General features: G+C 41.2%; 1 protein-coding gene across 2 annotated transcripts in view; it reads left to right on the plus strand.

Annotated features, from left to right (window-relative positions):
* The window catches only part of xrcc1 (X-ray repair complementing defective repair in Chinese hamster cells 1), a 99,890-nt gene that overhangs the window by 16,387 nt on the left and 63,167 nt on the right, over positions 1-20,336 (plus strand). For both annotated transcript variants that reach the window (XM_034174140.1, XM_034174141.1), the window contains 3 exons: positions 11,283-11,390; positions 12,410-12,568; positions 16,452-16,529. In XM_034174140.1, the coding sequence (XP_034030031.1) occupies positions 11,283-11,390; positions 12,410-12,568; positions 16,452-16,529 (345 nt within the window). The remainder of the gene's footprint in view (positions 1-11,282; positions 11,391-12,409; positions 12,569-16,451; positions 16,530-20,336) is intronic.

Raw genomic sequence — 20,336 nt, forward strand, 5'->3', positions numbered from 1 at the left:
GAAAAGGGGGTGTTCACAATAATAGTAACATCTGCTGTTGACGCTACAAACTCAAAACTATTATGTTCAAACTGCTTTTTTAGCAATCCTGTGAATCACTAAACTAGTATTTAGTTGTATAACCACAGTTTTTCATGATTTCTTCACATCTGCGAGGCATTAATTTTGTTGGTCTGGAACCAAGATTTTGCTCACTTACTTGTGTGCTTGGGGTCATTGTCTTGTTGAAACACCCATTTCAAGGGCATGTCCTCCAGCATAAGGCAACATGACCTCTTCAAGTATTTTGACATATCCAAACTGATCCATGATACCTGGTATGCGAGATATAGACCCAACACCATAGTAGGAGAAACATGCCCATATCATGATGCTTGCACCACCATGCTTCACTGTCTTCACTGTGAACTGTGACTTGAATTCAGAGTTTGGGGGTCGTCTCACAAACTGTCTGCGGCCCTTGGACCCAAAAAGAACAATTTTACTCTCATCAGTTCACAAAATATTCCTCCATTTCTCTTTAGGCCAGTTGATGTGTTCTTTGGCAAATTGTAACCTCTTCTGCACATGTCTTTTATTTAACAGAGGGACTTTGCGGGGGATTCTTGCAAATAAATTAGCTTCACACAGGCATCTTCTAACTGTCACAGCACTTACAGGTAACTCCAGACTGTCTTTGATCGAGCTGAACAATGGGTGAGCCTTTGCCATTCTGGTTATTCTTCTATCCATTTTGATGGTTGTTTTCTGTTTTCTTCCACGCGTCTTTTTTTTTTTTGTCCATTTTAAAGCATTGGAGATCATTGTAGTAGATGAACACCCTATAATTTTTTGCACCTGCGTATAAGTTTTCCCTCTCCAATCAACTTTTTAATCAAACTACGCTGTTCTTCTGAACAATGTCTTGAACGTCCCATTTTCCTCAGGCTTTCAAAGAGAAAAGCATGTTCAACAGGTGCTGACTTCATCCTTACATAGGGGACACCTGATTCACACCTGTTTGTTTCACAAAATTGAGGAACTCACTGACTGAATGCCACACTACTATTATTGTGAACACCCCCTTTGCTACTTTTTTTTTTACTAATAGCCCAATTTCATAGCCTTAAAAGAGTGCATATCATGAATGCTTGGTCTTGTTGGATTTGTGAGAATCTACTGAATCTACTGGTGCCTTGTTTCCCATGTAACAATAAGAAATATACTCAAAACCTGGATTAATCTTTTAGTCACATAGCACTACTATTATTCTGAACACTACTGTACTGGCAAATGATCATGCATTGAACAGTGATGAATTCAGAAAACACACAGGAGAGAAGCAGATGCATATTGGCATTTATCAATTATTTCAATTTTTTTTGCCAATTATGAACAATCGCAGGGGAGAAACATTTGCATTTACCAATTATTTAAATTTTTCTGCCAATTATGAAAAATCGCAGGAGAGAAACATTATGAGCTATGTCTTGGTTAACGGATTAAAAGGCTAGAGGCTATGCATGCAATATGTAATAAAATGTATTTTTTGGAAATTAAGTTTTACCTCCCACACAGGAGAGAAGCAATTTATGAAAAAGTGTAATTTCAGTACTTCCACAGTAGCATGCCCCCAGACACCCCTAGGTGACACGCGCCATTGGCGTATGTATCGCGTGCTTTCGGCACGTTTCATGCGACTCGCGCCTGCGGCGCTCGCTTGTCCAGACAACCAGCTTTTCCTATAGGACAAGTAATCCGCCAGGGTTACTTGTCCTATGGACAAGTACACTAAAAAGCTTAATGTCTATGCCTGAATATGCATCTGCACACAGAGACAGACATTGGAGTGTTTTGACACATAGGAAGGGGGCGTTGAGGCAGTTTATGAATGAAAGAGCAAAGAGGGCGTTGGTGAGGACCAGGGTGACTAACATTACAAACACTGATGCACCAACAAAGTACTTTTTTAATTTAGAGAAAGGAACCCAGACAAACACTGAGTTTATGCATTTGAGACTTGCTAATGGGGAGGTCACGGCTGACCCTTTACTCCTGAGACAGGAGGCCATTAACTACAATACAGCGATACTCCTTAGAATGATTTGTTTGGGGTTAGAATGTGTGATGTGGACAGTCAGCGACAGATCCTGGATGGTCTTCCAGAGCTGGAGCAGTCTGAAGGAGCCGCCCTGGATTTGCCTATTACTTTGGAGGAGATGACCATCGCCGTGCAGCAGCTTAGCGGCGGCCGGGCCCTAGGGATTGATGGACTTCCACCAGATTTTTATAAGACGTTTTGGTCTTTGTTGGGGCCTGATATGCATAGGGTCTTTACTACAGCATTGCAGCTGGGCAAGCTTCCCGGCAGCTGCTCCAGAGCAGTTTTGGCCCTCTTGCCAAAGAAAGGGGACTTAACAGATTTAAAGAACTGGAGGGTGATTCTATGGTAACGGAATTATGACGACAGGAAAATCTGGCCATATTTTAGCTCCCCATTAAAAATGGGTGTATCGTCACAGGAAGATCTGGACAATTTAGGACAAAAGTTGTCTTTGTATGAATGGCCTCATCTGCACGGGTGAATTGGGCCAAGTATGAGGGCTTCCTCCTCGGTCGTTCGGACCATCAGGTGAGGCCGATCCTTCCAGCAGGACTGCAGTGGAGCACAGAGGGGCTTGAGTATCTCGGTGTGTTCAACACCCTGTGGTGGTGAATATACAAAGGAAGCTGGTGGATTTTTTCTGGAATGGGTTTCACTGGCTAAAGGCGGCTGCTTTGCACTTGCCGGTGGACGAAGGTGGGAGGCGGTGATAGACATTGTCAGTCGAGTGGTGGCCCTTCGTTTACAGACTGTGCAGAGGCTGCTCTACAGCCCACAGCAGCTGTGGACAGAGATGGCGGCCATTCTGCTTTGCAGAGTCGGAGGATTTGGTTACTACAGACATTTGTTTCTGATGGACCTGTCTGGTGTGGAGCTCATGGGAACGACAGCCTTTTACCGTTCTGTATTGAAAGCCTGGAGCTCGGTGTTGTCGTTTTCATGAGAGGAGCCTTATGGATGTGCAGGAGAAGAGCCACTCTTGCATAAGCCCATTATTAGCAGTGGCCTGTTGGAATCTCCCCAGCTGAAACAAGCATTTGTCTCCCCAGCTGAAACAAGCATTTGTAGCGGCAGGGCTGACCAGGCTGGCCGACCTGAGGGCAGAGGACAGTTGGAAAAGTGCTACTCAGCTGTGTCAGGAGACTGGGATCAGGTCTCAGCGAGTGATGGAACGGCTTTTGGGCGAGGTTAGGAGTGGGCTGCTAACACACTTCAGAGAAGCCTTGGAAATCTACAGACGCCAATCGCTGGTTCACCCTGTAGGGTTTCCTTCGCTGTCTGTGCGGGTTGCAGGACTGCAGTCAGAGCCGACGGGAATACTGTCATCCTTCCCAGTTTTGTGTGTTGGTGCACAGCTTCTGCTCTTAGCTGCTCCACTGGAGTTATCTTCCATGGCTTCAAACACACATCCACTTTCATGCAGTCACCCAAATTTTAACTTTGTGTTTGTCCAATATTGACGGGGGAAAAAAAAAAAAAAAAAATCACACTTTTGTGAGTTGATGTTCTGCCTAAATGCTCGTTTGAAGTGTGATGATGAGTCACTGCCTCAGTGCGTCAGTGCGCACACACAGCGGAGCTCATGTGATCTATTAACAAGATATTAAATCAACATACTTTTACATACAACAGACAACATACAACAGAAAGACTTTTACAGCTAGGAACTGTTTTATCAAGCTATAAAAAACATTAAAAAAATAGTTACCTTAAGCTGTTCAAAATATATTCCCCATAGAGCAGGAAAGAGAGGAAAAAAAGCACCCAGATGAAACAGTCCTCTGTGATTCCAGAAGTGATCAGAGGTGTTTTCAGCATCCAAAGAAAATGATTAATCCGCTACAAAATAATTATTTTATATAGAGTCCAGCGCACAGAGCAGGTGGAATTGTGTGCGCAAGAGGAAAGCCGCTCCAAAAATAGCCTCTCAGGTCCTGTGTAACTGCCAGGCGCACAAATAATGCGCTTTTAGCAGACCCGTAAGCACAACGCAAATGCCTCTAAGCCGTCGCAGTAACTCGTACACAAACTGCGCCACGCTGTGGTTGCTAAATTTTGAACTTCTTTAAATTAGCACCACACTCAGAGAGGAGCCTCGTTAACTGAAGATAATGCCTCTAAGAGCCACTCAGAGCCATGAAACTCCCACGATAGTTGAAGAAACCCTCTCGTAGCAAAGAAAACATGCTGCGTGTCTCCTTCATCCTTCATTGTTCGGTGGGACCCAGGCTTTACTCATACTTTAAGTGTTTTTGTTAAAATAGATTTTGAGGTCCTGTGACTTGCAGTCTCATGTGACTTATATACTGAAAAATTACACATAAATTGAACCCAATTTTCACAACTTATAAAATTTGAAATTCGTTACACATTTCATTTATTCATGAATATTTATCAGGTTTTCATCATTTTCATGGTTTTTATGATGCATTAAATGTGCCAAAAACATTTGCACAGTACCACACACACATACACACATATATATATACTCAACAAAAATATAAACGCAACACTTTTGGTTTTGCTCCCATTTTGTATGAGATGAACTCAAAGATCTAAAACTTTTTCCACATACACAATATCACCATTTCCCTCAAATATTGTTCACAAACCAGTCTAAATCTGTGATAGTGAGCACTTCTCCTTTGCTGTGATAATCCATCCCACCTCACAGGTGTGCCATATCAAGATGCTGATTAGACACCATGACTAGTGCACAGGTGTGCCTTAGACTGTCCACAATAAAAGGCCACTCTGAAAGGTGCAGTTTTGTTTTACTGGGGGGGATACCAGTCAGTATCTGGTGGGACCACCATTTGCCTCATGCAGTGCAACACATCTCCTTTGCATCATCCGTGAAGAGAACACCTCTCCAACGTGCCAAACACCAGTGAATGTGAGCATTTGCCCACTCAAGTCGGTCACGACGATGAACTGGAGTCAGGTCGAGACCCCGATGAGGACGACGAGCATGCAGATGAGCTTCCCTGAGACGGTTTCTGACAGTTTGTGCAGAAATTCTTTGGTTATGCAAACCGATTGTTCCAGCAGCTGTCCGAGTGGCTGGTCTCAGACGATCTTGGAGGTGAACATGCTGGATGTGGAGGTCCTGGGCTGGTGTGGTTACACGTGGTCTGCGGTTGTGAGGCTGGTTGGATGTACTGCCAAATTCTCTGAAACGACTTTGGAGACGGCTTATGGTAGAGACATGAACATTCAATACACGAGCAACAGCTCTGGTTGACATTCCTGCTGTCAGCATGCCAATTGCACGCTCCCTCAAATCTTGTGACATCTGTGGCATTGTGCTGTGTGATAAAACTGCACCTTTCAGAGTGGCCTTTTATTGTGGGCAGTCTAAGGCACACCTGTGCACTAATCATGGTGTCTAATCAGCATCTTGATATGGCACACCTGTGAGGTGGGATGGATTATCTCAGCAAAGGAGAAGTGCTCACTATCACAGATTTAGACTGGTTTGTGAACAATATTTGAGGGAAATGGTGATATTGTGTATGTGGAAAAAGTTTTAGATCTTTGAGTTCATCTCATACAAAATGGGAGCAAAACCAAAAGTGTTGCGTTTATATTTTTGTTGAGTGTAAAAGAAACGGGAAAAGTGAACTGTGCCCTCTCAGGAAACACGGTAAGAATTTCTCTCTCTGGAAAATAAATATTGTACTGTTCAAACAGGATTTTAGAAAAGATTGTGACTTTTTTCATTAATCTAGACTTTCTTTCATTGGGAAAAAAGACTGGCTTTTAATGGATTTAGGCTGCATGAATTTACACAAGAATGTAAATGAGTTTTTATTAATGTAGACATTTTTCAAGGGAAAAAGACACAGTGGCTTTGAGTGGATTTACAGGAATTTACACAAGAATAAGTGGCTTTTTTTACTATAAGGTATGTTAATCAAGGTATGTCAATCAATAAATTTCTGTATAAAATAATAAATAAATAAATTCAGGTTCAGATTCTTAGAGGTGTTTGGGCTCAGACTGAGATGGATAATTTAAACAAATTTAACATTTTATTGTTGTGCATTATTGAATGAATAATACTAATCGAGTGGCTTCAGTATTATGGTATGATATGATATATCTCTTTAGTCTGAAAGCAGTTATGAAGTTATTTATAACATTTTAGTTGAGAGTTATGATTTTTAATTGCCTAGTTTTTGAGCCCAATCACAAACAAACTAAAGTTTTCATGAAGATTTAGCTATATTTGTAAATTGTTGTGTTATATTCTTTACATGCTCCTACAGGATGCACAACATGCATTCAAAAGCCACATGTTGTGCCATACTTCATGAGATCACAAGAGAAATTTAACAGCTGTTTCAGGTCCAAATTTAGTCCAAAGAATGTACCAGAATGCACCACAGGGCACTTGTGTTCTCAACCCCCCCCCCCCCCCCCCCCCCCCCCCCTTAGCTTTCCAAACGCCTATAGCATTCGGGGTAACTTTTGCTGTCTTGAATATTATAGATGAATCACATTGCTGTCTTTTTTTTTTTTTTTTCTCTTAAGCATCCACCGATGTTCTTTATCTAATGTTTCCCGCCACAGCATCTTGCAAGAAGATGCTACGAACGCACACTCCATACAGTGGTCTCATGCACACGATACTGGGTTCTCCCCAGAAATTTTTAGTATACCGGTGCTGTTGGCAATTATCGCCTGAGGCGGTGTGCATTGCGAGTCATTTTGACTGGTTTTAGATGCACTGAAAGCAAGAATAATAGACCAATTTTACACTTATCAAAGTTCTTTTTTGTATTTTTCTGTCTATGTTAATAAAATAAATGACATTGAAAAGTTTAAAAACACATTAATATTTGATGGATGGGGTTGGAGGCGGTCAGTGCAGCACAAATAGACTGGCTGTATTTTAAAAAAAAAAAAAAACGACCTGATAACAGAGCAGAGTGTGATGGCGCTGTCAGGACACTGTGGCGCAGCTCCGTTGTTCCATTGTCTGGGGAGAACCCTGTGATATCATGTTTTCCGATTGTCCGCTCCGTGGAGAGTGGTGAGAAAAACTGAAGACGCTTTCTCGCGAGGTGCGAGACAGTTTGTAAATGAGAAAACAACTTGTCTGGTCGGACAACGATTTAGAGCTATTGCTAGTCCGATCACATTTTACACTTGTCCCAGACAGTCGGACAAGCGTTAATGTCGATGGTAGATATTTACCAATTATTTAATTTTTTTTTCCAATTATGAACAATTGCAGGAGAGAAACATTATGAGCTATGTCTTGGTTAACAGATTAAAAGGCTAAAGGCTATGCATGCAATATGCAATAAAAAGTTTTTTTGGGGAAATTCAATTTTATCACCCACACAGGAGAGAAGCAATTTATGAAAAAGTATAATTTCAGTACTTCCACAGTAGCATGTCTCCAGACACCCCTAGGTGACATGCGCCATTGGCGTATGTATCACGTGACTGCGGCGCTCACTTGTCCAGACAACCAGCTTTTCCTATAGGACAAGTAAACCACCAGGGTTACTTGTCCTATGGACAAGTACACTAAAAAGCTTAATGTCAATGCCTGTGGTGGGTTTTCAATTCACAGAGTCACAGCAGCATTTAAAGATGTCACTTTTTTTAAAATGCAGTCCAAAAATAGACGCTCTAGTACAGTCCCGCGATTGTGCGCTGTGCACCAGGCTGTTGTCCACCTGTATTGCATCAGACCAGCTAGAAACAAACCAAGGGTTCTTGGAGAGCCGCCTCTGTGCTCCTTGCTGGCTCCGTGGCTCGCTGGCTTTATTTCTTCTGCGGCTTAAACACACACACCATAATCCCACTATGAACTAGAGCCCAACAGTTATCGATTTTTTTTGGGGGGGGGGGGGGGGGCGATGCTGATAACGATATTTGGATGAAAAAATGCAGATAATCGATAAATCGGCTGATTTGCCGATTGCTGATAAATCAGCCGATATTACTTATTTATTTTTTAATGAATAAAATGTTCTTTTTTTGACCCTTAACAAAAAAGGTACAAGCTAAATCTGAAGCTTTGTCCTCATATTGATTAACTTTATAACAGAGAAGCATTTTCAAGTTCAAAAAATGCAAAAATGCAATTGGAGCAGTTAGGGGGCTATTCAGACGGGCCAACTAGTAAGATATCACTCCTGAAAACAATCTTTTCCATAACACGTGAGGTAAATCTGCCCTACAATTTTGGATTTTGGAAAACCATGTGACGGAGAACCAATTCCGATTGGACACTCACATTGCGCACGTTATCATACATCTTCTATGAGGAGTACCAAGATGGCCGACGGTGGATCGAACGTCTGCGGCGTTAACTTTTCAGCAAAAAAAGAGTAAGTTTCTATTTCATATAATTAAAAACTTATTTACAATTTAGTAAAGCTTGGAGGGTAAATGGCGAACGGCGGTAATTCCCATAACCCTTCTGGACGACCAGTGAATCTGAATGTGTCAACCTCTTAGCAGTAAACAAAAGTTTTTCATGCTAGAAATAAGGTCTAGACAACATGGGCTTATTAAAAAGTGTGACCAACGCAATGAAGCACATTTGACACATTACTACATAAACTGAGTTAATCAAACTGAGCTGAACTGAAACGGGAGAAATGTGGGGTGAATATAATTGCAAAGTTATTACAAACAACATCCTTATAAACTTACTTGTATGCTTTTGTCAGCCGATCAGTGCAGTGGGACCGAACTATGGGAGCCGGTGATGAACCCATTTAAGCAGGGGTGTAAGCAGCTCTCAGTTGAATGGAGTCAGAGCTTTATCTACTGGACAAACGGTGCAAGGACATTTTACATTGCCAACACAAACATTATTTCAGTAACTTTTCTGTTTGAGAAATTATCGGCGTTCTATCGGCAAAATTATATCGGTTATATCGGTCGGGCTCTAATATAAACTTTGTGTTCGTCCGTTTATTTCTGCAAAATTGCTCTTTTGTGCGCGCGCTGCTGTTCCATTCCAGGACAGCCGCCTCTGTGCTCAGTCTCACTGGCTTAAAATCCATCCGTAGCTTGCTGGCTTTGTTTTTTCCCTGGCTTTAAACAGTCATTTTTAAAGCCATGATCACTTTTTACTTTGCGTTCGTCCGTTTATTTCTGCAAAATCGTTCTTTTGCACGCGCGCCGCTGTTCCATTCCTGAACAGCCACCTCTGTGCTCAGTCTCACGAGAGAGGGAACAAGAGACTCTTCACTCTCACACCGTATTTGAGCAAACTTTGGAAACATGAAGGCTTTCAACTGTAAAATAAAGCCTATGAATGAATTTCTGGAGCTATGCAAGCAGAACACTGATGGCGCAGCTCTGTTGTTCAGTTGTCTGGGGAGAGCCCTGCGATATCATGTTTTCTGATTGTCCGCTGCGTGGAGAGTGGCGGGAAAAACTGAAGATGCTTTCTCGCGAGGTGCGGGACAAGACACGATGTAAATGAGAAAACAACTTGTCCGGTTGGACAATGATTTAGAGCTATTGCTTGTCTGATCACATTTTACACTTGTCCCGGACAATCGGACAAGCGTTAATGTCGATGGTAGGACCAGATGTGGGAGGGCTGGAGGTTTGGACCAAACACATGTCTAAACATGCGCCAACATGGCGCTATCACGGCACTACGTGGCTTAGTGTGGCTGATGTGAGCCATTTGATGCTCTAATGACAGGTTGGTCGTGGCTGGCTACGTGGCACATGCGGGGTACAGAGAGGCACATAGAGGCACCTTCATAGCGGATACGTGATAGATGAAAATGTGGGTCATTCTTCGAATAATCGCTGACGCCCATGCGTGGCTCATTATTCATCCTTCAGGCTTTATTGTTTCACAATCATTTTAATATTGTGTGATCATTTGCAATTGTGTTTTTGTGGTCTTCTACTGGCCAGTATACCTATGAAGAAATAAATGAATGAATAAAGCATAGAGCTCACATAACCACTTTTGTTGGAACTTATTTTGTGTTGACATGCCAGTAAAGACATAGAGGGGGGAGTGTCAAGCGCTACCTTTATGATAATTCTGAGATGCCTAAAACTTTTGTACAGTACTGTGTATACAAACACACGCGCACGCACGCATGCATATAAGCATTTTTCAGGTCCAACCATATATGGCCTGTCGATAAACTAGATGATGAAATAAGGTCATGTCAATTTTTTTAACTGTCAGTATTATGTGAATTAAGAAACTGCCTTTGGATAGTTATTTGAAATTCATTAGTCCCACTTCAAAAGCTAGTGAGTTTCATACAGCTCAGACTGTAATGTTAACGTTTGTAATTTAATGATAAGCAGACAGTAATACTGTAAACTCACCCACATGTTGCTGCTGTGGTCTTGCACTTTGTAGGCCATATTATTCCTTCCATTTCAACCTAGTGTCAAATTTCTGTCAATAAATTTGAATGGTCAGTGTGATGCACTTGATGTAATAATGTGATGACATTTTTACTCGGCTAAAGGAACCTACCTGCACAGTACCCAAACTACTGACCTAACTGTATTTGAGAAAACAAACTGTAAATATATAAAAATACTTATTATTGGGTAGTAAAAAGATAGTTTTACCATTTTGAAATCACAGCTGTACCACAAGAGGTTCTTCTTCCCATTATGGATTCATACATCGCTAAATACTTTCTTGAATGTCCACCTGAAGTGACAGAGATTCAGTGCGTAGGGGAATGATGCATTCAAAGTAGTCCATTGGCCACACCTCCAGCCTGCTGGTGTAGGTGGTCATGATTGCCCCTCCAGTTTAATTTTCTTCCATTATAGTTTGTTGCTCGACAGAAAGAAATATGGTTTATAAGGAAAGAAGCGTTTGGTGAATAAAATGTCAGATATTCTGAATATGCAGTCTATAAAAAAAGAGTCAGACATTCTCACCATATACCACAGTACCAAATTTGAGTAGCCCTTGAAATAATTGAATATGGAGGAATTAAGTTAAACTCCTTCACTCAATTAACAAATGTTGCTTTAGGCATTTTTCCTCACCCTTCCAATGCAGATCTGTGCTGGATCTGCTGTGGCAACCCTGAATGGGTGGAGCAGGTGAAAGGATAGAAGCTTCGGGCATTAGAACATACTGACAGTCAGTTGTACTAGCTGGCAGGTGTTTTGAGTTTGTACAGGTTTGATGTAATCATTTTACACAGTTTTCTTTTTCTTGTAGTTTGAGAAGGAGGAGCAGGTGCACAGCATTGACATTGGAAATGAAGGCTCGGCTTTCATCGAGATATTGGTGGGGAATTCCTCTGCTGTCAGAGACCAGGACTATGAGGTAACTTTTCAATTTAGTGCCATAACACATTCTGGAAAATTAAGAGAGTAGTTGTCCAGTCATAGCAACTACCTGGAAGTTAATTGACCAGATATCCTGGAAACAAGCAATTTTATCCTGGAAATATTTTATTGTGTTTTAGCTCCTCAGATTGTCACATAAATGTTTGAAACTCAGCTCACTGTTGGTGAAATAAACTGCAAAGTGACAGGTCGGCTGCTTGTTGCTGCTGCTACTGCAGCAGAGTGAATTTCCACAGAGCCTAGGATATGCCTAGACCAGTGGTGTCCAAACTATTTCAGAAAGGGCTGAGAGGGTGCAAGTTTTCTTTGCAATCACTGACTCAAGCAGGTGTTTTCACTGATGAACTCGTCCCACCTGTTCAAAGGGATGTTAATCATTGAAATCACTTGCTGGAGTCAGTGGCTGCAGGAAACACCTGCACCCTCTCCGCCCTTTCTGGAATAGTTTGGCATATTGTACGGGCTACTGCTTTGCGAAAAAATACACTCACCCATTCATCTACATGTTTGCAAAATAAGCCCTACGTGGTTTATGTTGCTTTGTTTTCATTTACTGACCATACTGTCAACCTGAATAAATGTAGGCTTATCACTATGTAGACATGAAGATGTACAGATTATACAATTCAGTTTTTTTTTTACACTTTTGTAAGTTTTAAAAAATATAATTAAGCAGTACTGTTCATGATTAACAAACACATCAAAAAACATGCCAGGTGTATGTATTGGACAGGTGGAATTAGCTTGAGATACTTCATCATCAACCATGTACCATTATAAAAGGAAGAATAAAAATGGGATAAAATGTGTCAACACTGCCTTTAAATTATATGACTGCGAGCAACTGCTGTCCTGAAATGTTAGGAAAAGCACTGGAAAATGTCCTGGAAAATAATTTCTGGAAAAGAGTGGGAGCCCTGCAGTATTAATGAACTTTGTATGTTTTTTTAAGTCCATGTTTTTTGTGTGTTCTTTACTGTCAATCTCTCTGCTCAGGTTCTGCTGGTTACGTCTTCCTTCATGTCTCCCACGGAGAGCCGTAACGGTACCAGTATGAATCGTGTGCGTTTCTTTGGTCCCAACCAGCTTCAGAAAAGCACGGCACAGGAGAAGTGGGACAGGGTTAAAATTGTGTGTACCCAGCCCTACAGCAAAGTAAGTGACTGATCACAAAATCACACAATGTCCTTTTAAAACACAGTTTGTTACAGTTTTAGAAAAGTGCAGCTACATCTCTTATAGTCCAAAATATAAAAAAAGCACATTAATTAACGGAGTGCGATGTTATCACAACTTTGTATAAGTCTTTTACAAAGGATTTCTGTCACCATGCAACAAGAAATCAAAGATGCACCTTTAGGCAAAAATCAGGATTGATTTTATTTTATGCTTAGTTTGTGATAAATGAGAATAAAAACCCAATCATTATCAGCAAATTAATTTATACAAAAATATCACTTGCTTTCAAAATGCTGCTGGCTTGTTTAAATAGCTGCATATTAATATTCATTGCTGGACGTAAAATGGTAATTCTAAATATAAACGCAACACTTTTGGTTTTGCTCCCATTTTGTATGAGATGAACTCAAAGATCTAAAACTTTTTCCACATATACAATATCACCATTTCTCTCAAATATTGTTCACAAACCAGTCTAAATCTGTGATAGTGAGCACATCTCCTTTGCTGAGATAATCCATCCCACCTCACAGGTGTGCCATATCAAGATGCTGATTAGACACCATGATTAGTGCACAGGTGTGCCTTAGACTGCCCACAATAAAAGGCCACTCTGAAAGGTGCAGTTTTATCACGCAGCACAATGCCACAGATGTCGCAAGATTTGAGGGAGCGTGCAATTGGCATGCTGACGGCAGGAATGTCAACCAGAGCTGTTGCTCGTGTATTGAATGTTCATTTCTCTACCATAAGCCGTCTCCAAAGGCGTTTCAGAGAATTTGGCAGTACATCCAACCAGCCTCACAACCGCAGACCATGTGTAACCACACCAGCCCAGGACCTCCACATCCAGCATGTTCACCTCCAAGATCGTCTGAGACCAGCCACTCGGACAGCTGCTGGAACAATTGGTTTGCATAACCAAAGAATTTCTGCACAAACTGTCAGAAACTGTCTCAGGGAAGCTCATCTGCATGCTTGTCGTCCTCATCTGGGTCTCGACCTGACTCCAGTTCGTCGTTGTAACCGATTTGAGTGGGCAAATGCTCACATTCGCTGCCGTTTGGCACGTTGGAGAGGTGTTCTCTTCACGGATGATGCGAAGGAGATGTGTTGCACTGCATGAGGCAAATGGTGGTCACACCAGATACTGACTGGTTTCCCCCCCCAGTAAAACAAAACTGCACCTTTCAGAGTGGCCTTTTATTGTGGGCAGTCTAAGGCACACCTGTGCACTAATCATGGTGTCTAATCAGCATCTTGATATGGCACACCTGTGAAGTGGGATGGATTATCTCAACAAAGGAGAAGTGCTCACTGTCACAGATTTAGACTGGTTTGTGAACAATATTTGAGGGAAATGGTGATATTGTGTATGTGGAAAAAGTTTTAGATCTTTGAGTTAATCTCATGCAAAATGGGAGCAAAACCAAAAGTGTTGCGTTTATATTTTTGTTGAGTATACATTTGTTCCGCAAATCTGATTGGTTAATCATGTGAGATTTCAGGCCATAAAATATCGCATTGACAGAGGCAAAATGTTCGACTGTTTCACATTTGATGTATTACTCCACTCCCTGACCGTGTAGCTACACAGATCAAATCAAATCAATTTTATTTATATAGCGCCAAATCACAACAAACCCAAGTTGCCCCAAGGCGCTTTATATTGTAAGGCAAAATCCATACAATAATTACAGAAAAACCCCAACGGTCAAAATGACCCCCTGTGAGTAAGCACTTGGCGACAGTGGGAAGGAAAAACTCCCTTTTAACAGGAAGAAACCTTCAGCAGAGCCAGTCTCAGGGAGGGGCAGTCTTCTGCTGGGACTGGTTGGGGCTGAGGGGAGAGAATCAGGAAAAAGAGTGGAAGAGAGCAGAGATCAATCACTAATGATTAAATGCAGAGTGGTGCATACAGAGCAAAAAGAGAAAGAAACACTCAGTGCATCATGGGAACCCCCCAGCAGTCTAAGTCTATAGCAGCATAACTAAGGGATGGTTCAGGGTCACCTGATCCAGCCCTAACTATAAGCTTTAGCAAAAAGGAAAGTTTTAAGCCTAATCTTAAAAGTAGAGAGGGTGTCTGTCTCCCTGATCCAAATTGGGAGCTGGTTCCACAGGAGAGGTGCCTGAAAGCTGAAGGCTCTGCCTCCCATTCTACTCCTAAAAACCCTAGGAACTACAAGTAAGCCTGCAGTCTGAGAGCGAAGTGCTCTATTGGGGTGATATGGTACTATGAGGTCCCTAAGATAAGATGGGACCTGATTATTCAAAACCTTATAAGTAAGAAGAAGAATTTTAAATTCTATTCTAGAATTAACAGGAAGCCAATGAAGAGAGGCCAATATGGGTGAAATATGCTCTCTCTTTGTAGTCCCCGTCAGTACTCTAGCTGCAGCATTTTTAAATTAACTGAAGGCTTTTCAGGGAACTTTTAGGACAACCTGATAATAATGAATTACAATAGTCCAGCCTAGAGGAAATAAATGCATGAATTAGTTTTTCAGCATCACTCTGAGACAAGACCTTTCTAATTTTAGAGATATTGCGCAAATGCAAAAAAGCAGTCCTACATATTTGCTTAATATGCGCATTGAAGGACATATCCTGATCAAAAATGACTCCAAGGTTTCTCATAGTATTACTAGAGGTCAGGGTAATGCCATCCAGAGTAAGGATCTGGTTAGACACCATGTTTCTAAGATTTGTGGGGCCAAGTACAATAACTTCAGTTTTATCTGAATTTAAAAGCAGGAAAATAGAGGTCATCCATGTCTTTATGTCTGTAAGACATTCCTGCAGTTTAACTAATTGGTGTGTGTCCTCTGGCTTCAGGGATAGATAAAACTGGGTATCATCTGCATAACAATGAAAATTTAAGCAATGCTTTCTAATAATACTGCCTAAGGGAAGCATGTATAAAGTGAATAAAATTGGTCCTAGCACAGAACCTTGTGGATCTCCATAATTAACCTTAGTCTGGGAAGAAGACTCCCCATTTACATGAAAAAATTGTAATCTATTAGATAAATATGATTCAAACCACCGCAGCGCAGTGCCTTTAATACCTATGGCATGCTCTAATCTCTGTAATAAAATTTTATGGTCAACAGTATCAAAAGCAGCACTGAGGTCTAACAGGACAAGCACAGAGATGAGTCCACTGTCTGAGGCCATAAGAATCTCATTTGTAACCTTCATTAATGCTGTTTGTGTACTATGATGAATTCTGAAACCTGACTGAAACTCTTCAAATAGACCATTCCTCTGCAGATGATCAGTTAGCTGTTTTACAACTACCCTTTCAAGAATTTTTGAGAGAAAAGGAAGGTTGGAGATTGGCCTATAATTAGTTAAGATAGCTGGGTCAAGTGATGGCTTTTTAAGTAATGGTTTAATTACTTAAAAGCCTGTGGTACATAGCCAACTAATAAAGATAGATTGATCATATTTAAGATCGAAGCATTAATTAATGGTAGGGCTTCCTTGAGCAGCCTGGTAGGAATGGGGTCTAATAGACATGTTGATGGTTTGGAGGAAGTAAATAATGAAAATAACTCAGACAGAACAATCGGAGAGATGTCAATAATGACGCTGTCAGCTGAGAGCAAGAGAAAGGACATATTACTCTGCACCCTACTCGTGTTGTGACGCAAATGAAATTGGATTAGAATGGGGAATAATCCCCCTTGTGTCTGATGCGGACTTTAATGCTGGATTACGGTTGCAAATATGCGTTTTACCAGTGAAACTCAATTTCTGACTGTAAAATCCAGCGTTAACGTCTGCAAATCGTCAGACACAGCAGGGTTATTCCATCCATAGGATTAACAGTCTGCTCTGTTTTCTACTCTAGAATATAGCATATGGGATTGCCTTTGTCATGTTTCATTCACCACCTGACAAAAAGGATCCACCTTCAGCCACTTCACCTGTAAGTAGCGTTTAGTCTCAACATTTTTGTAGACTTTATTTTATTTTTTACTGTTAATCCTAGCTCGGGACCATGGATATGTTATTCAGCCACCAACTGTGTTTTGCAAGAATTAACTACATTAATTACATTAAATTTAACAACTATTAATTACAGATTGTAAATCCTTAAATTTATTGATGGTTAGATAAATCTTGTAGCATGGACCCTTACCAGCAACTTGCTTCACCAAAGTTTCATTATTTTAATCCTCATTTAAAGCAGCACTTATAACATTTCAGTTTGGGCTCCACTTACAAGCATGAAGTGTAATTGTACTGTTCAACCCTCGCTGTGTGAGACTCCCCAACAGCACATGTACATTTATCAACAAGCTCATGGAAAATGAATCAGGCAGCTTATTAGCCACAATGGCTATATCCACATAAACGCACAGTAATGTCTGTCTGTCTGTCAGTCATTCAATTCCGTGCACTCTGTGCACACTGAACATGGCAAAGCACATAAACTAAACAAATCATGTAAACAAAGGGCATAATTTGCAGTTCTCATTATATTTTTCCCCCTTTACCATGCTTAAGACATAAGCTGGGTTCTGTTGATCTTGGAAGTCGTATGTCATAACTGGGATGTCTCATCCAAGGTAATTGATTCCATTTTCCACACAGCAAGTTAGAAAATAAGATGGATACCTCCAAGATTTTGGAGTATAGCATGCTCCAAGAAATATTTGGTCCACCAGAGACATTATTGAAGAGAAGAGATGGAGCAGAAGTTTAATTTACCGCTTGGTTTGTAGCGCCTTTTAGATGGTCATTATTATGAGCAACTTCTACCAGGTTGGCCAGTATTGGCTGCACAGTTGAGAAACGACACTTTACCCGCGATTTACTCTGCATTTCATTATGTCCTCAGACAGCAGGAGGACAGTACTGTGTGAACAATTTATGGATTTGTTGTTAAAAAACAAAGTTAAAATGAATGCTTTCACTGCTGTTGCTGCTGGGAGCAGCCATGCTGGATTGTGAACTCTGCGTATGTGGGGTTTGTATGAGTTGAATTGGAATTGTGATTACAGGGGGGTGTTCCTGGGGTTTGTAATTGGGATGTCAGAGAACAAATGGAACACACCATTTACGTGGACCACAGGTGGACCCAAATGTTTGTGCCTCTACCGGATTTGTGACAGCAAGCACAACAGCACCTGACTGAGCAAGTAATCAACAGTTATGACTTACTAGTTAACAGTAAAAGTTCTAGATCTGGAGCTTGTATCCTTCAGTTTCACTTACAGTGCATCCAGAAAGTATTCACGGCGCTTCACTTTTTCTACATTTTTTTATGTTACAGCCTTATTCCAAAATGTGTGAAATTATTTTTTTTTTCCCCCTTTACAGTATACACAAAATACCCCATAACGACAATGTGAAAAGGGTTTTTTTATTTTGGATTTTTGCGGATTTATAAAAAAATTAAAAACTAAGAAATCCCATGTACATAAGTATTCACAGCCTTTGCCATGAAGCTCAAAATTGAGCTAAGGTGCATCCTGTTTCCACTGATCATCCTTGAGATGTTTCTACAGCTTAACTGGAGTCCACCTGGGGTAACTTCAGTTGATTAGACATGATTTGGAAAGACACACACCTGTCTGCATATAAGGTCCCACGGTTGGCAGTGCACGTCATAGCACAAACCAAGCATAAAGTTAAAGGATTTGTCTGCAGACCTTCAGGACAGGATTGTCTGGAGACACAAATCTCGGGAAGGGGACCGAAACATTTCTGCTGCTTTGAAGGTCCCAGTGAGCACAGTGGCCTCTATCTGTAAATGGAAGAAATTCGGATCCACCAGGACTTCCTAGAGCTGGCCCACCGTCTGAACTGAGCAGTCGGGGTAGAAGGGCCTTAGTCAGGGAGGTCGCCAAGAACCTGATGATCACTCTGTCAGAGCTACAGCATTTCTCTGTGTAGAAAGGAGACCCTTCCAGAAGGACAACCATCTCTGCAGTAATCCAGGAATCAGGCCTATATGATAGAGTGACCAGATGGAAGCCACTGCTTATTAAAAGGTACATGGCAGCCTGCTTGGAGTTTGCCAAAAGGCACCTGAAGGACTCTCAGACTTTGAGAAACAAAATTCTCCAACCTGATTGAGCTTGAGAGGTGCTGCAAAGAGGAATGGGCAAAACTGCCCAGATAGGTGCACCAAGCTTGTGGCATCATATTCAAGAAAACTTGAGGCTGTAATTGCTGCCAAAGGTGCATCAACAAAGTATTGAGAAAAGGGTGTGAATGCTTATGTACATGTGTTTTCTTAGTTTTTAGTTTTTTGACAATTTTGTAAAAATGTCCAAAAAAAAGCTTTTTTCATGTTGTCATTATGGAGTGTTGTGAGTAGAATTTTGAGGGGAAAAAATAATTTACTCCATTTTGGAATAAGGCTGTAACATAATAAAATGTGGAAAAGTGAATACTTTCTGGGTGCACTGTAGCTCTTGTTTCTTACTAGGTCACTCCTTTATCTGTTGTGTCTTGTCCTGTTTGGTTTCTTTACTAGCACTGCCATAATGTCTACACCAAAAATCAGTGTAGCTCTCTGTTGTCTTTGGTCTGCACGGAGATTAACAAGTGACCTGTTTTGCTAACTGCAGCTGTATTGCCAGCTGAATAGTGTTGCCAGGTACTGAGATACCAATAAGCAAAGGTGGCTTCAAAGACAAGCTCAAACAAGCATGTATGGCTGCAATGTTAACATGTTAAGAACAAGTAAGTCCCTTCGGCTGCTCCCTTGTTTGCACTTGGGGTCGCTGCAGCAAATAATAATAATAATAATAATAATAATAATAAAAAGACATCACACGCATGGAGGGAAATTTGAGATGGAAAATGAGAAAATCACAAGTGCACTCAGGAACTGTCATGATCAGGTATGAAAATACATCTGAATCAAACAGCCATATTACATATGATAACCATATTATATTTTAAATACATGTAAATAAATAAATAAAAGCCCCAAAGTCACGATATGATAATGGTCTTGGCAACTCTGGCTGAAGTATGCCACTCTGGTGTGTGATGTATACTGTGTAGCATTTCATACATTTAACTGTTTTGCTGGAAAATTATTTTGAAGCAGTTATTTTAAGAAAAAAAAATTATCTAGTGTTGCTTTAATCCCTCATTAGAGTATACTGACATTGACTGATGCCAGTGTTGAAGAGACGTCTCATCCAAGACAGTACCTCCACACCCAGGGCCGTCAGCATTTCTGGATGAATCTCATCAACCCCCCGACTTTGCCACTGCGGAGTTGTTTGATTACCTCATTGACTTCCATAGAGAAATTGATGATGACCCCATCAGCTTCCAGCTCTGCCCTTACTATAGAGGGCTGTGCAGTCTGATGCAGGAGTTTCTCACAGTGTTCCTTCCTGCACCGGATTACCGCCTCATTTGAGGTCAGCAGAGTCCCATTCTGACTGTAGACAGGTTGGATGGTTCCCAGTTTTCCCATGCTGAGGGAAAACTGGGATGCCAGAAAAGCTCTGCCAAAGTTGAAGATCTGTCAGACAGTGGGCTCCTCCAGATGTTCCCACTTCACCCGCATTTGGGCTTACCAGGTCTGTCCAAAGTGCTCCCCACCCTCTGACCCAACTCGGCAACAGATGGTGATCTATTGACAGTTCTGCCCCTCTCTTCACCCGAGTGTCCAGAACATGCAGCCTCAGATCAGTTGATATGATCACAAAATTGATCAACTTTCGGCCTAGGGTGCTGTGGTACATTGTACACTTATTAGCAT

The sequence above is a fragment of the Thalassophryne amazonica genome, chromosome 7 (assembly GCF_902500255.1).
Source record: "Thalassophryne amazonica chromosome 7, fThaAma1.1, whole genome shotgun sequence".
In the NCBI taxonomy this organism is placed as follows: domain Eukaryota; kingdom Metazoa; phylum Chordata; class Actinopteri; order Batrachoidiformes; family Batrachoididae; genus Thalassophryne; species Thalassophryne amazonica.